This window comes from Mytilus trossulus, unplaced genomic scaffold (assembly GCF_036588685.1).
Source record: "Mytilus trossulus isolate FHL-02 unplaced genomic scaffold, PNRI_Mtr1.1.1.hap1 h1tg000128l__unscaffolded, whole genome shotgun sequence".
NCBI lineage: Eukaryota > Metazoa > Mollusca > Bivalvia > Mytilida > Mytilidae > Mytilus > Mytilus trossulus.
The window spans coordinates 1,441,439-1,459,714 of record NW_026963301.1 but is presented as its reverse complement, the minus strand read 5'-3'; the positions used below and the strand labels follow the sequence as shown (position 1 = coordinate 1,459,714).

The 18,276-nt window shown below is 30.8% G+C and overlaps 1 protein-coding gene across 1 annotated transcript; it reads left to right on the top strand.

Moving 5' to 3' along the window:
- Window positions 1-932: 932 nt before the first annotated feature.
- LOC134700285 (solute carrier family 49 member 4-like) lies at window positions 933-10,517 on the top strand. The gene is made up of 11 exons (XM_063561642.1): window positions 933-1,206; window positions 1,824-1,914; window positions 2,592-2,755; window positions 3,762-3,807; window positions 4,090-4,202; window positions 5,356-5,485; window positions 6,344-6,452; window positions 6,730-6,797; window positions 8,666-8,784; window positions 9,640-9,822; window positions 10,375-10,517. Exons 1-11 carry the CDS (start codon window positions 945-947, stop codon window positions 10,515-10,517), a joined length of 1,428 nt encoding a protein of 475 aa, XP_063417712.1. The 5' UTR covers window positions 933-944.
- The last annotated feature ends 7,759 nt before the right edge of the window (window positions 10,518-18,276 follow it).

Genomic DNA, 18,276 nt, shown 5'->3' with positions numbered 1-18,276 from the left:
TATTTAGAGAATTACTTCTCCAGAGAAACGTTATCTTTTGACATTGAATTTCCGTTACCATTTGCCGATTACCAAACTATATTGATCGTAAACTTTCTAGTTTTATGTATTATAGTTCCGCTATCCATTTTCTTTACGATATTCTAATAAAGTAAGGTATTTATTTGTTAAACTAGAATACTGTTACTTAAGTTATTTATTATGTGTACGAATTGCTGATATTTATTGCACGTAAATACAAGTTGATTTTTATTCGACGAGTCTGTTATTCTTACAAAAACCTAAACGGAACCAAACTAAGATCTATCAGAATACCACAACGTACCACAAAACTTATACAGAACCAGCTGTAGATCTACCCGAAAACCACGATACAAGAGAACCACGTTACCAAAGAAGAGTCGCCAGTTATAACTTTAGTTCATATATATATATACATTCCATTCTTATAGCAACACACTAAGGGTTCCAATATTTATAGTTAACACCAAAGCCTGACCGCTCGGTTATCGTTACAATATTATGTTTTTTGGCATAAACGTCAAGTAGACAGCATCGTAGCCAAACAAAACCAAAGGAAATATACATGACAACATTTAGTTTTGAGCAACTTATTATTATGTGTACAATCTAGTTTTTAAGGTATAGATTATCAGAAATAAAGTGTTAAAAATATTAAACAAAAATTACCACTTTTTACCGCTAGGTATCACTGTATATACAAAAAATATAGACTAAAAAAATAATTGAATTTTGATAACCTTAAAAATATTCATTGTATCTTTTCGACTGCATAACACTGTAGTTTAGTTACAAGGGAATATATACATATTAAGATAATAAACAAATACAACGAATAAACATCATAAAGATAATAGCGAATAAATTTGAATCAGCAAATAAACTCCTTCTTTAATAAGCAGTAGTATCACCTTCCGTTCCAAATGGAAAATGGACATATAATAATTTCCGATCAGAAGACGAACGTCAAGCTTAAAGTGTACAAAAGACGATGGTACGTGTTGCTTTTGTTTTCATTGTTTGCCTTCACACAAGGTGGTTTATGGAATACTTGGGGTCCCATTGCAGACTCGAGTGAAGATGCATTTTCACTTAAAGATGCCGATATTGCACTTTTTGCCAACTGGGGACCAATTTCGTACATTGTCGGTGCTATTGCGGCGGCCTGGATGGTGGACAATAAAGGTAATGTATTCAAAGCTATATTCCTATTAACAATGTATGTATTTGTTTTATAATACGTCGGTTGGAATACGGACGTTAAATCCGACCAAGGATTTGTATAGTTAGAAGGATTGGAATCTCTTACGATACAAATCATTGGTCCGACGCCTCTTGATATGAGAATGCTAACTAAACACCAGAAACCCTTGAAATTCTTTATGAGATGTACAATAAAACTATCAAATTGCAATGTTAATCCTTCTTCCAAAGCTACCATTTTCCAATGTGACGATCCTTATTTGTTGTTGGTAAACATGTACGTTCTCGTAATTCTTTTTATTAGTAGTTATTGGCCTAATAATAACTGTCAGTAATTGCCATTACTCTGAGTTATACTATGTGTCTTTTTTGTTGTAAGGGAGGAATACATACCTTGTCACATTTGGTCTGTGTTTTTGGTAAATGTCATGGTTTGTATCGATCTGATGAGTTGAGCCCTTTTTAACAGATATAACATATATGTATATTTATAGGAAAAAATATCCAGAGACAAGTGCCTGTGTGCAGGTGATCACTAAATCACACCAATACACATGCTGTTCATTACACAATAAGTAAAGACACCCTTTTTATTTCAGGTCTACGATTTAGCTGTCTGCTTTGTTCATTTCTGATTGTTATAGGAACTGGAATACGATGCATTACCAGTGATATTAAATATGTCAAATGGTAAGAAATGATATAAAAAGAATCGAAAGTCGATAGACAAAATGTAACAAATCAAAAGATATAAAATTCGATTAAAGAAAAAAATGATAGAAAATCTACAAATTGTATGTGAAACATAACAATTTAAAAAAGACATAACTATGATTAAAACCCTTCATGGACGATTAGTTTGAAAATAACTGGGAAAATAAGATAACTATCTATCAAAGATAGATCATGTTTTTTTTTTTTTTAATCAAAAAGACGAGAACAGATGTCATTTGCACTGCCGTTTCCTTGAATATATATAATCGCTCCATGCATGATTGAAGCAATGTGAAGCCATAATGTTAATTCAGGCGAGATGACTTTTTTTTATGTCTGCCTCATTTTGAAGAATTGTTAAGATGAAAATGAGACCTTAATGCACTAAATAATTATAGTGATATTTGTTGTTTTGTATGATATTTATGTTGAAAAAGTCAAACACGAATTTCTTTTTATTGTCAGTGCATCAAACCCAATTCTAAATCGGCATCGATTCTTTCAAGTATAGTGTTTTTTTTAATTGAATACCAACAATAGAAATAACCAAATGTACCTGTAGTCGTCTTTTGGTCTTCGCTGTATTGACATCTATTCAACGTTTCCTTTTATGAATACCTACCCTTTTGTCTGTAAAACAATTTATTTTCAAGGACCATAAATATAGGTCAATGTTTGAATGGATTGGCTGGACCGATTGCTATGGGTGGACCGCCTCTTGTTTCTGCGACCTGGTTCCCACTGCATGAGAGGACTACGGCTACAAGTCTTGGATTCTGCATGAACCTCATAGGAATTGCAGTATCATTCTTGTTAGGTATTGTCGTTCTTGTTATTTGTCATTTGTAAGGAAATTAGGTTAACTAAAATGTCACATACAATTTGTATTAATTTTGACTGTTAGTATTATGCCCTAGTCTTGCCCTTAGTGCGAAAGGTCGTAGGTTCGAAACTCTCCTGGGTCAAATCAAAGACAATGATATTTGATGCATCTCAGCTAAGAACATGGCATTAAGAGATAATTTCATCAATACACCATCTAAATATTATAAAATGAAAACTGCATCATGTGATGAGCAGGTTCCGTGAAGGTGATACCCAACACTTTAACTAAAATTGATTTGGCTCGTTTAAATTTCATAAAATTTTGTCAAAGTATTTACTTTGACCCTTTAACAAATATATTAATTTTTTTTTTTGAATCAACCGTTTTGTCAGAAAAATTACACTGGTTATATAGCACTTTGACAATCACCAATTTTGATCATTGAGAAGCTTAATATTCCTTTTATAACACAACGTAATTAAAACGTTTAGATGACTTTGTAATTAGTGTTTGGTACCACCTTAAGGAAATTAAACGATGATTGGATATGATTAGACAACTCTCCAACATGCATTATTGGCATGAGTAACTGTATGTCAATGTATGATTTTTACAATGAGCAAAACCCATTCATAATGTCCGCGATAAAAAACCCTGACACGACCAAATTAGAAACAAACTTACAAAAAACCCCATCCGTCTGTTTTATGACAAAGTATATCGATGTTCTAAAGTGAAATGATAAGCGTTAAAGAGGTTCATCCTTTTTGTCTTTTCAAATTTCAGACTAATGGTAAAATCGATAGCATTATTAAAAAAGTATGATGTTTTTAAAAATATATTTTTAAATCACTCATTTGCGATAGATTGTTTTGTAGACATAAGGTCGATTTTTTTTTCAATTTTGTGTCCATGAGTATACTTTTTCACTTTTAAAGTTTATCAATTTTACAGCACTAATAAGAGTGTTAATAAATACAAAATATATCTATTTTAGGTCCACATGTTGTATCAAACACGTCTTTTAAGGAGACAGCAAACAGGTATAAGTTCTACAACAAAATAGCTACATTAAGTTTAAGTATTGGTATACAAAAAATAACTATACCTGGTATTGTTTCTTGTATTAATAATCAAAGTTATTGAATTATCTATCTATATGTTTGTACTTGGTCAAAATTCAGTTAAACCTTTAAAATTTTAGGTTATCATTGAAATAGGTCATTTTAAAATTATATTTAAAAAAACTTTCTTTAGATAAACAGATAAAGGTTTTGTATGTATACTTTTTATTATATTTAATTTATCTGCCTGTGTCTTTATAGGAATTACACAGATAATACGACAGAATTAATGAATATAACCATGCATAATTCTGATATAATAGAAGAAAATAGAAAGACGGAACGAGGACAAATAATGCTCTTGATGTACATTGGTAAGCGATACATTTTGCTGAAGACCATTCTCATCAAATCAGACTCGTCGTTTTATGTGCGTCATGTAAAAGATTTTATATTGAAAATAGTATTTTAAAATTTGGTTATGAAAGATTTTAAAGCTATATTTTAAGCATTGTTGTAGATTTGTGGCTTTCTTAAAATGATGATCTCGAGTGAAACTGACGATTGATTTTTCTTTCTCAAAAACACATATTGTTTGCTTGGGAATCTGGGGCCGGTTTCACGAAGATGTCCTAAGACATGTCATAAGATATATTTCAGGACATGTCTTATGATCCTCTTATGACTATCCTAAAACATATCTCAGACCTCGTCTCGAACCTGTCTTAGAATGATCTTAGCTAAGACATCCTAAACCTGTCGCAAGTTCTTTAAATTTTCAAATATAAATATGATTTGCGAAATTTTTTTTCATGTAAATGTAGTATGTCTTACCATAAACTATTCTAAACGTATTTATTAATATAATGACATAAATTGCAAAATAAATATGAAAAAATAAAAGTAATTTATATATAAATTATCTTTAAACACCAATATAAATATGAAATTTTAATACAAAATTAAGAAAAAAGATTCTAAAATGATGACATTTTTGGTACAAGTGAATTGAATTCAATTTCGACTTTATTGGTTATAAAAGGTTAAAGGATAACATCGTGCAATCTTGATATCAATACATCGACTTTTCATTGTTGACAAATAATGATAATCCGTCGATCTAGAAAGATAACGTTATAAGCAGGAACAGGAGAATAGATAATTAGATGATAATAAGATATTTTTTTCAAAATTAATATAAAAAATGAGTGTTATTTATATAAATAAATGTATAACTATCCTAAGACCATCATAAGACACCTCTCGCGTTGTCCTAACTTTATGACCAACTTTAAGATCTGTCTAATTTAGAACCACTTTGTGAAACCCACTAAGGACTAAGATATGTCGTAAGACCATCCTAAGACACATCTTAGTCCTAAGACAGCTTCGTGAAACTGGGCCTTGTTTCATACGCTTAAAATACGACATTAACTTTACACCTGTTTCCCTAAATACAATATCGAATCTTAATTAGATTTTCTTGGAATTGATATAAATGTGTGTAACGTTTATTATTCATTGCAGAATGTGGTTGGGCTGTGTTTTTATTTTTGCTGATGTTATTATATTTTCCTGCAAAACCGACATTGCCCCCATCTAAGACTGCTGGTATAAAACGAATTGCCTTCAAAACAGGGATACAAGCCATTGTTAGGTAATATTTTGCACAAAGAAGTACTTGAGTCTTTTTTGTCAGGTCAGTGTCTTTCCCATAAAACTATAAACTGTGAATTTTTCATAGTTTAAAAATCAACGTTTAGCATTACATCCAACCTATTTGAATTTCAATGGTCAACCCGACTATCAGCTTTCACGACTAGATTATGAGTACATTATTTTTCCTTAAAATAAAGTTTGCGAGGATAGAAATGCAATTTAATGCGAAACAAATCCGATTATTTGTCTAATGTTTCTGTTGTTATTTCAAGGATGTTGATAAATATAAATCTTCATTTTCCAAAATAATTGCCCCTACCAAAATCAGTTTTCATGTGACTTTTCTTATATATTTAATCAATACTATTGTTTGAATGTAAATAAGTATTTGAAATTTATATAAGACCTATTAAAATAAGATGAGTATAATTACCAATGTGACAACAATCCAGTACAGACAAAATGAATTAAAAGTTAACAACTATAGGTCACCGTACGACTTCAGCAATCAGCAAACCAAATATCTTTTAGTCAGAAATGGCCCCGAAATGACAAGTTAAAACACAGCCAAACGTAAAAACTAATGGTCTGATTTATGTCAAATCAATGAATGAAATACAATATGATACACCACTGTATTACGGTCTACAAACTTGGGAAAGAGACATACAGAATGTGACGGGATTAAACATGTTTGCGGGTGCCATGTTCTTAGTATTTTGTACAATCTATACGATTAGTTCAAATTCTACTGTTAAATTTTGACCGTCGATATGCCTGTTTGCGATCACCTTTTTACTCTTTTTTTTATGTATCCCTACATTTGCCTCTTAGTTTAACATATTTTATATTTCAGATCAAAACCGTTTTGGTTGATATCGTTGATCTATAGTATCTCGTTAGGCGTGTTCAATGTTTGGCAAGGCGTCCTTGATGTCAACCTAAAAGCACACGGGTTCAGTCAGGTAAGAACATGCTATATTTTCATATTATTGTGTCGAACGGAATTCGAACGAAAGGCTTTCGATTTCGTTTTATTCAAAAATGACGAAAAAATAAATCTTTCACATATAGAACCATCAACCCTGACACCCGACTATCTACTTGTGATGTAAGCTCAATGAGAACTTTAAAGTTGTAATCCAGATTGGTATCTGCAAAACAATATTTTGAATAGTAATTTCAACATATTCAAATAAAGAAAATAACGTTAACTTTTGTATATGTATATTGTATTTGTAGGAAGAAGCTGGTTGGTTGGGATTTTCCTCTATAATAGCTGGATGTATCTCCAGTGTTATAATATCGAGGTAAATAAAGCAATAGTTTAGAAGATATTTTAAATAGGTATTTATTTGACAAAGACTAAGGAAGTATGGTATGATTGCCATTTAGACAACTACTAAAAATAAGATATAAAACTCCGAGAACAATTCAAAATAGCAAATTCATTTTGTTTAAGCTCAAACACCTCACATGAATGGAAAACGACTGTTGGGTACTTGCATTTCCATAGGTAGGAAATGTCGGGTTATGATTAAAGTCAATGTATATTATTTATTTAAAATCATATGCTTACAGTAAGCTTTATAAGCAATCAGACCGTTTGGGTCCTGTTAGGATAACTATCATTGATATATAAAATTATTTAAGTTTAATGTCTTTAGAATGACCACCTATCTGTACTCGGTCTTGGCAATTAATTCAAGGCCATACACATGGATCAAAGCACTAGACATTAAGAGTCACCTAATTAAACTCACATTCTATTGTTTATTCATTTTTTCATCAACTCAACATTTATGTATGCATAATATTCTTTTCAATATATACATAGTATTAGTTTTATTCAATATATTTGTATTTAAATTCCTGTCAATGGATTTGTATTTAATCCTGTTAAACAATATTGTTGTTGATGTCTATACCTTAAATTTTAATTCATACGAATGTGGAAGATAACAATGGACTTGAAAAAAGATAAACTTTGCATTTGCCGTATCCTTAGATGCAGTAAATAGCAGCTTTTGTAAACAATAAATAGATAAACAATGGAATGTGAGTGTAAGCGTCTGTAAATGTTGAGCGCTTTGATCCATGCGTATGACCTTGAATCAATTGTCAAGACCAAGTACAGACATGTCCTCCTAAAACATCCAACTTCAATAATTTTCTAAATTATAAGTAACGGTTCTTTAGATTTCTGCATAATGTTTAAGTTTGTTCACCTTAAGTAAATTGTAAGGATGGCAACAAACTATGAAACAAAAGGATGAGAAGAAACATAATTATAAAATGTGTATGACGATTTTGTTACAATAACATTTGTAAAGCGAAAAAAAAAATATGTTTAAGTGCGGGTACAATCCAATAATAGTATATGGAAAAATCATCAAAAGCAGAAGAAAAACCCACAAATAAGTACTCACTATAACGTAGAATAAAAATACTTTCATCGAAAATTTTCAATAGTTTCTGCTCTATATAGTTATTTCCCGTTTGCATTTCTCATAAAAATTGCACATTTGACGCTAGCTATATTGCTGAGTGTCAGATATAATTTCTTTTTATTCGAAAACGCATCCAAAACTGAAGTCTTGTTACAACTATCGAATATTAGGAAATCTAGCGTATACAAAGAAAAAAGAAATCATACAAATGTAGATATAAAATATATGAGATAACTTTTGACGGGCCTTGTTCTGACAATTTCGTCAGGATTACGTAGACGATACGGAAGATAGTTTTGTGTTTCAGTGGATGCATTTTCAAGGAAGAAACAATTTAGAAGAAATTTTAATTTTCGACTGATTCTTTGAAGAGTGTTCGTGACAGATGTGTCAATATTTTATCCATGTTCAAGAGGCAAACGAGTTAACAATATACACAATTGGTAGGTCCTGTAATCGAGGCACTCCGGGATAACGATAGGGGAAATTTGGACTGACACTGGCAAATTAAGATATTTGAACGGGAAAACGTTTTCTCTTTATCTTTCCAATGATGTTGATATTTTCAAAACTATAAACCAGGATAACATTCAAACATTACTTAAACGAGAAGCCACAAGGAAAAAAAGATAACAAAATATATTTTGCCAAATGACTATTTCTCGAAAGACTTATATAATATATAGTTCTAAATTACTGCATTTTAAAATTATTTCAATTATTTTTAGATTTGCTGATATTTTCAACAAACATTTGCGCATGTTCCTAATATGTATTTATTTTGGAAGTTTCATTGGATTTTTATGGTTTACACTTCTAGTCAACGACATCCTTCCGAATTCGACAGGTAAAAATCAAATTAGTTGCTTGTTGAAAACATGTTTCTTCCTTCTAAGTCAATAAAACAATTACTACATTAATCAAATATCCGTTATGTCAAGTTTAGACGTTGAATAATTCCTCTATATGCCTACGGATAAAACGAAGAATATAAACGCGAGAAAGACAACTAGAATGCAATCCCTCCATTTTTGGGGGGGGGGGGATGAATATTGAAACCTGCTTATAAAAAAACATATCGTATAGTAAGTAAAAAAGACCCGACATGAAAAAATGTGAAACAATTTAAGCGATAACTTTAACGTTTAAAGACAAAACAACAAACGAAAAACATGTAAATTCAGTTTCCTGATGAAAATAATACATTTTTAAAGAGGTGAGTACTGTTTATATTTAAGGACATTTGATACTCTGTTAAAAAATAACAAGCTGTATAAATACTGTATTAAATTGATAGCATATCAATGAAGGAACTGAATGCAAAAAAAAAGGAAAGGTCCGTGTCCGTGTTTTCGAGATTAACCATTGAAAATATATCATGGAATAATTTTCTCTAGACTTTTCATACATTTGACATTGGTACCCTTTTTTCTTAACAAGCATTTTCAAAAATGGGTTTTCAAACTATATGTAAATACAATTAGGACAAACTGTAGGGATTAGTGGGGGAAATAATTGTAATGTTACTACATGTGTAAACCAGAGGATTCTGAATATCTGGCAAAAATTAAAAAACAAGAAGAGCAAACATCCTTAAGACAAAATGGAAGGTCGGTTTTGATCGTGGTTATGTTGATATAAAGTTGAAACTCTGATTTAAATGTCCTTTTTCTAATAGTTTACTGCCTTCTATATTTTACAGTATCCTTGTATGCTGCCATTATTCTTGGAACGATATGCTTACAAGCAGCGACACCATTATATTTTGAAATGGCCTGTGAAGTGTGTTATCCAGTGTCAGAAGGTCTTACTAACGTGCTTCTAACAACCATGTGCAATGTTGGTAGTTTTATATTTTTACTATTGCAGATGATTCCAAGTATAGGTAAACAATTAAAATATTTTTCCTGAATTACACGATCTTACCATGGAGACATAACCATTTAATATCTATATTATGCTTGACGTAGAAGAGTATTTATTCATCCTGCATAGCTAAATAATACTGCCCGATTAGAGAACTCGTTGTGACTATATTTCAATACATCAGTTAACCCTTGGTCCTATGATAATTGACATCAGTACTAGAAAACAAACAAACCCATAGGAAAGTCAAGATCTGTAAAAGTAACATAGAATCGATAACGTGAAAAAATGATTCTGATACAGTAACTGCATATTACTGTGTACTTTGATTTCTCAAATAAACTCATTATAAATACCAGAATTAAAAATTTGTATTTACGCAAAACGCGCGTTTCGTCTACAAAAGACTCGTCAGTGGCGCTCGAATCCAAAAAAGTTTTAAAATTTCAAATAAAGTACGAAGTTGAAGAGCATTGAGGACCAAAGTTCCTCAAAGTTTTGCCAAATACAGCTAAGATAATCTATTCCTAAGGTAAAATTATCAAAAATTATGTAAAATTGTGTCTTTCAGGAACAGATTGGGAGAACTGGTGCCTATTAAGTGTGATATGTATCTGTATCCCACTTATGTTTATGTTCAAAGACAGCTACAACCGATCAATTATTGACGAAAGACCAGAAGAAAACACAATTACAGAAAGAAAGAAATATTAGAAATATATTCTTAAAAACTTCATACAGTTGTTGTAATTTTAATATTCAATAATCATAAGATTCAATACAATATACAAAGATAAGTATTTTCATTTTTATTCTTGTTTCCAATTTCAAGTACTTATGCCCATATACTAAAATATATCAATATAAATACCGAAGTCCAAGATGAATTAAAAACTGAGAAAGACTGTAAAGTGGTATACTATATTAACCAACCGAACAAAAAAAACCAACTGTAATATTCCTAAATAAGTACATAATGGTGGGCAAATGAAGTAATTTTATCAAGGTAAACCGCCCACTTGCATATCATATGTTCATAAGTAAAGTCTAAGTGCTCATCGCATTCCAAGATATCACTAGCAAATCAAGTTATAAATAGGATACGTGCATCTAGAAAAAAAAAAGATGCCAAAGTTTACCACTTGTAGGTGTTTCAGCATTAATTCACATTTAAGTAGATGTCATGATGCATTGAAAAAAAACAGCAGTCGAGACGAATTTAAATTTTTATTAACAGATATTAATATTGAAACAACTTTAAGGCTTTATAAAAAGCCAAAGTAAAAAATTGAATATTGAATGAAGTAGAGAAAAAATAAAAAAATATATTTAAAAAAAACCCAATCCAATTAGCATTTAACACAACAAAACTGCTATTTCTATATTATTTCGGGGAAGTCATTTGAATAATTATTCGTGAGAATTTAATATTTGAGTTGAGAATCAATTAATCCTGATGTTACTACAGCATTTTACAATAATCTAAACCGTATTTACATAATCACAATAAAATTATCAGCTGCTGAAAATAAAAGATATGATACAGGAAGGAAACACTTCCTATATCGACTTGTATGATAAAAGGAAATGTCACGTTTTAACCGTACCTAGAACATTGTGTAAAATTGCCATAAGTGAATAAAATAAAAAAAATCATTCTTCACTACTTCAGTTCTGACGAAATTTAGGCTATGCATTTCTACCGTGTTTTCTTTTAAATATCGCTTTATTAGATTTTGTTAAACATTCGTTTGATATGTATGAGCTTTCAATTATGCCATTTTTATTAGAGACTTTCCGTTTTGAATTTTCTCAGAGTTCAGTATTTTTGTGATTTCACTTTTTATCTACGAACAGTCATTAATGTAAAACAACTGTTAAATTGACAGTTTTGATTCCTCATCGATGTTCGCATTTTAGTTAAATCGATTTCTTCCAAAAACAAATTCACGGATTGTGATGGCAACAATCTATACGTATGAGATCGGTTGCTATGTATCTTTAACATAATAATTTTAATTGATATTTAGAAAAGTGTTTTATGAATCAAAATTATGACATTATTAATGGAAGCTGTTGTTTGCATTTCCAGCAAAATTCAATTTAAAATATGTAATTGATACTCAGATTATAATAAGTATAATGTTCGAATGTAAATACTGTTAAAGGAAACCGAGTGTTATGTACTCAAACTAGGTAGATTTTGTACATGCATCCTCAATTGAAAAGAGTTTAAATGAAGGATCATGCACAGTTCCGAAGATGCTATTAAGCGATAATTATTATTGAGCATTGCTATTGCTATAAAGAAAAATAGTAAAACAAAACAGAAATTGGAGTAATTAATGTATTTTTATCGGTTGCTTCTTTAAATTGAGTGTGGGCGTTTCCAAAAAACATTGTTAAGATATGATTTACCATCTTTGTTAGAACTCAGTTGGAAAAGGATAGCAACCCACTTTCAAATTCAAGAAGAAGAAAACATTTTAATCTATAGACAACTTGGGAATGAGGTGAGAAATTGCCAAAGGGATAATAAAATTCATAAAAAGTTCACGGACTGGCAATGACATTGTTTCACCCTCCCAGAAAAACGACAAAAAAAAAACCAAGTAAACTTTAAAAAAATCTGAAAACACCCCTAAGAGTCAAATTTAAATCTAGATATATCAAACGTCAATGCTGGATTAGTCATCAGATTTTGCTATATTTATAGAGAACGCTTAAAAAGAGTCATGAAATCAGATATTGTTTCATTGAGTACATCAGGTGAAAAAATTTGGAGTGAATAAGAAAAGATTCAAAGAGAACATAGAAAAGTTTCCACACAAACACTTAACTCCATGGGAAAAGAAACAAATATTACAAAAAATAAGAAAAGTACGTAAAACATGATAAAACCAAAACGCTCGTCTTAATTGTCCAAAAGTACGAATGGAAAACAACTGTCATATTCCAGACTTGGTTCCTATCTTTTCCAAAGAAAAGGATGGGTACAACCCTGTTTTGTTGCATGCTTAACTGCCACTTGTATGAGAGGTGTTTATAGATCCGTTATATTGATACTTTTAACTATTTTTTTGGTGGGGTTCGTATTGCTTATTCTATAGTTTTCTATGTTGTGTCAGGTGTACTATTGTTTGTCTGTATGTATTTTTCATTTTTAGCCATGGCGTTGTCAGTTATTTTCGATTTATAAGTTTAACTGTCCCTCTGGTATCTTTCTTTCCTCTTTCATATAACTGATTAATGAGTTTATATTTTTACGGCAGGTTACACTCTCTATAATAGGAAATCCTTTTACGCAGTCAATGAATAGCAAGTTAAAGAAGCAATCTTGCAATAGGTACAACAACTAGGAAAAAAAAACTTTTCGCGGAAAAGGTATCCTGTCAAAAGTCGATAAAATGTAAAAAGTCTGTTTGTTGGGCAAGCCAAATAGACATACATGGTTTACCTTTCAATAATACTGCAGTAAAAACTGTCTGAAAATATTTCACCAGCCATAGAACAAAACTGATTAAAAAAAAATTCCAACAAACATAAAACAGATCTGACAAAGACGGCAACAAATATATCTTAATTATACATAGGAAAAATTGCATCATATGTTTTCATATGTTTAACATAATTATGTTTTTCATATGTTTACAAAAATCTGTAAACTTATTCTATAAAACATAAGAAAACATATGTGTGCTTCTATATGTTTTCATATGTTTGAAAAACATATGTAAACATATGTTTTTTTTATATGTTTGGGACTAACATATGAAAAAACATACAAAAATCATATGTTTTTCATATATTTTGAAAACATGAGAAACATTGTTGCAATTTTTCCTGTGTATGTGTCAGACATTGCATTATGTTGAACTACACTTTGATGGCATTTCTAAAAAATCACAAGGAAGACCTCAATTTTATGATTTGAAAGCATAAAGCAATCACATCCATCATTAAAACCTATTAAATACGTGTTTATAAAAATCCAACAAAAGACACAAGTGTAAGATTTTTCCAATTGAAACGCAGAAAATTTAGAACAACATAATGGAACTGGCTAATTCGTGATAAGATAAAGGAGGAGGCCAAATATACCAGAGGGACAGTCAATTTGTAGCGGCCAGTTTATATTGGTGGAAGATGCCGGAGTGCCCGGAAAAAACCACCGACCTTCGATAGGAAAACTGAAAATCCTAGTCAATTAAGATTTGAGTCGAGACCACCAGCACGAATGGGGGAAGATGAATATGGATTATTGGATTTGCTTCAAATAACACACGCAACGAGCGATTTTGTTTTTAAGGTTTTAAATTTTAAGAGTTGGAAAGACAATCTGTTAGGAACGTTTAGTGGTAATGGTTCATATACATTTGATATATATGTATCTATTTCTTTTTAAATTGACCAACATTTAGTATACAATATGGAATCATTGTCATGTTCATTTTGAAGAAAGCCATTGTCTATAACCATATGACATTTCTGTAGCTGGTCGTTGTAATCAAAGCCCACACAAGAATCAGACACAATACATCTAAACGCACACGTTAATTCTGTTAGGTTGTCCACGGTAACACCTGTATTAGTAAAAGTTTTCCCTGCAGATCCACAAAACTTTGTATCATATCCGATATCTGAAATGAAAGACTAAGTCATATACGATGTTACCTAAGATACTATTATTATTTAAAAAAAAATCATTTAACTTACTGTAATGTTGTTTTTTTACTGCATTATCTAAAATATATTGATTTTTAAGCTATGGATTTTTCCTGGAGTTTTGTGATATTTGAAAAACCAGTCGGTATCTCGATTAGTCCTTTACTCATTGTTGAAGGCCGCACCGTGGCCTTAATTGTTAATTTCTGTGTCACTTTCGTCTCCTGTGGAGGTTTGTCTCATTGGCAATCATACCACATCTTCTTTTTTAATTAGTATTATTGAACACATCTTTATATGCTCCCAGACTTAATCTGTCCTCATATAAAGCAGAATAAATGTAAAACATCTAAAGCAAATTTAAGCAAAATCTAACAAAATCATCTAGGCATGTTCATAATAACACTGTTAGATAATCAATGATACCTGGTCACTGACTAACCCATATTTCTGGCAACGCTAACAATTAAACAGAACAATAAACAACTATCATACAAGTGAGAGTTTGAGCTAAAACCAGTTAAGCTGACCGTTTTCTTTAAAAAAATAATTTACCAAGTCAGTTTTTTTTACTAGTTCCATTTCTTCATAAAGTAAGATTTTAATTATGTACACTTCTTGTACTATTAAACTATGAGTTCTGTATCTTTGTCATAGTCTGTATCATCCTCTTTATCCATTTAAACTTAAAACTCTGGAAACGACCGATACTTCCGATAATACTATATATGCTTGATTTTACAACATAAAGACAATTTTAATTGATAATAAATGACACACTTACAAATGCATTTTTTATGTTTTATGCTTCATTTCTATTTAAGCGGTTATACAAAAACGTATGCCTTCCGCTCTGTTTAACGGAATTTTCACATCTCAATAGGGTACGTGATTGCTTATGCACGTTATAACAAATTTATGACAAGGAGTGTGCACGAAAAGAAATAGCACGCAACATTATTTGACCGTTTTACTTATGGTATGTGGTTTTAAACCAACTAGTAAATGAATTCTTGTCTCAAAAGTTTATTAAAATATTTATCCATTTCAGTCTTTCTGTCATGTTTTTTTACTAACCTACTTCATTCAGTTTCGTACTTTTAAAGAATAAGAATAATGTTGATCATAAATAGCAGATCATAACTGCAGGTGTGCGAATTTTCTGAATAGTACTGACTTATCTACAGTTGATAACATGGATAATTCTGAAAATGGACTGAGTGACTGAAAATGAAATTTCGTGGAATAAGGAAAACTTTTCGTGGATATTAAATTTAATGGTTTTACAAAAAAGTGTGCTTACAAGTCTATAGAATTTTTGGTTATTAGTTGAACATTTAATTTCGTAGCTCACTTGTATCCACGAAAATTGATATCCGAATAACGAATAATAATGAATCCAAAGTATAAAAACTCCTTCAACAGGGATATAATGAAAAACGACTTAATACTAGCACCATCATTAATTGGTTGTCTCATCTTGAATCAGAAATCTAGTTGTGGTTATCATGTTCACGGACGCAGTGGAAGTAATAATGGGAGATTTATGCGATTTCCTAAATATTTTTTCCCTTTATCTGGATTTGTATGCTCTAGAGGTAATTACGAAATTTAAGCATCGATGAATTCTGGTATCTGTTTATTTTCATATTGCTTTATATAAGTAAACTCTAAATATGGATATTATAAACATGCATTACTTTTGGTCATGTGAAATATGTACCGTTATATTATTTTTTAATTACCTCCCGATGAAAATATCCATTCGGCATTACTTCCCCATGCAGACATGATGCCAATGCCTGCAACATCTAAGGATGAGTTTGGATCATTCCATTCCATGATTTGATTCTGTCCTTTGATCGACCCTGTTCCAGTTTTGAGTATACCATTTGCCCAACTGACCCACAGTGTTACCATATTGTTACAATCCAAAAGATTTCTTGCATTTGATTGTGCAACATTGGTTCCGAAGTTACGAGATAAGAATATTTGGGAATTTCCTCCTCCTCCGTAGAATATTTCGTAAAAATCGGTGGATATTAAATCAGCCGAAGTGGACAAGAGGACAGCTGCATCTCTACATGACTTAACTTGAAACGTCAGAAAAGTTCCAGTTACGCGAGATACACCAAAAGTGGTCAGTTTGGTATAAAATTCATACACATTTGGAATTGTTTCGGCATCTACGTTTCCTTGATTAGAAGTTGATAGTCTTAAAGAAGTGCAAACTGAAACAATGAATATCATTTGTATACGAAATAATAACCGAAACAAAATTACAAAACGTATTTTGGTAAAATAAAACATCTTATATCTAAACATGAAGACACATGCTTATACTTAACTGTGTAAATTAAATTCTAATTCACAGTTTTCATTTAATGATATTGTTAAAGGTTTTCAAGTTATTTTTTTTCTCTTAATTTTGTGATACTCGGTGGATACCGCTACATGAGGATTGATAGCTCCTAAGGATATAATTAGTAAGACATCTTTACAGGGTCTATTGTGCTAACTCAAAGGTAAAATTAGGTCGATTTCCTTTTTTTTCTAGATTCTACATGTACGGAAAGGCGCTTCATAGGCAACATTTTTGATTTTATAATGTGTATTCTAACTATGACTATTGAACAGCGGTATACTTCTGTTGCCTTTTTTATCTTTATTTTGAAGAAATATTCAATATTTAAAGGGTCAGAACATAATTTTTTTTATTATGAAGAGATCTTAAATACAATCCTAAATGAGCGCAAGATATCAGCCAAAGTGAATTAAATGCACTTAAAATAATGATTTGTTGTCTTCTATTAAAAATGTTTATTATCAGTAATGTTTAAGAACAGCTGTAGAGCTTCCGTCTAAACTAGATCAGTTTGATCAAATCACAGTTAAAAACAGTGTAACATGCATATATGTCTATAAAATTTATCTAATTATAAAATGAACGATTTTTTTTCTCACAGATACAGAAAATGTGTTATTTGCATTATCTTAAAATTTGTTGATAATTGAACAAGACAAACGAACACTCATATAAAAGAGAGGCAAAGGATACCAACGAGGCATTTAAACTAAATAAACTGTCAACGTCATGGCTAAAAAATAAAAGAAAAACAAACAACAGCTCACAAAACGACATATATAACCTAATACAAAAACCGATCCGCAACAAAAAATGGGGGGTGGGGATCTTATTTTAAGCTGATCCTGTTATTCATGTGACACTTGGCGTGCTGCTCATATAAATACATAGCCGGTGATATGTCGAATTTGATAGATAAATTCGCCAGTTTTTTTTATGTGATGTTGATGATTTTCACATAAAATGTCTTAAAGTAACAGTCCACAGAAAAATCTGTCAACAAATGTGAATACATTACTAAAATTATTAAATCAAACACTCCTTCCTCTAAATGCAGTATGCATCGAAAAAAGCACCATTTCCGTGCTAAGATATCAATAATAAAAGAATAGAAAAGCACTTACCATCGAATAATAAAATCATATTAACACTTAAATGCATCAGTATGATTTGGAAAAACATAACATCCATGTTATGAGTCGAATTAAGGTAAGTGTAAAACAAAATAAAATGAGAAAAAAAATCTCGATTCGCTTTCGCACGTATTGGATAAATATAACATGTAAGCCATAAATTCAATACTTCATATACAAATATACCTTTTAAAAAACGTGCTTGTCACAAACATCCGATAAAAGCGTCAGCCAATTGAGTTTTTTTTTCCATTTAAATTTAGATATGTATTGTGAACCTTACATATTTATCCACTTTGGTGAATGTATT

What these genes read in the sequence shown, in the direction of transcription:
- LOC134700285 (XM_063561642.1), top strand. Translation starts at nt 945, where the DNA reads ATGGAAAATGGACATATAATAATTTCCGATCAGAAGACGAACGTCAAG. An exon ending in TTTAAGGAGACAGCAAACAG is followed by an intron (nt 3,808 to 4,089) that starts GTATAAGTTCTA and finishes GTGTCTTTATAG; the next exon opens with GAATTACACAGATAATACGA. An exon ending in TCCAGTGTTATAATATCGAG is followed by an intron (nt 6,798 to 8,665) that starts GTAAATAAAGCA and finishes AATTATTTTTAG; the next exon opens with ATTTGCTGATATTTTCAACA.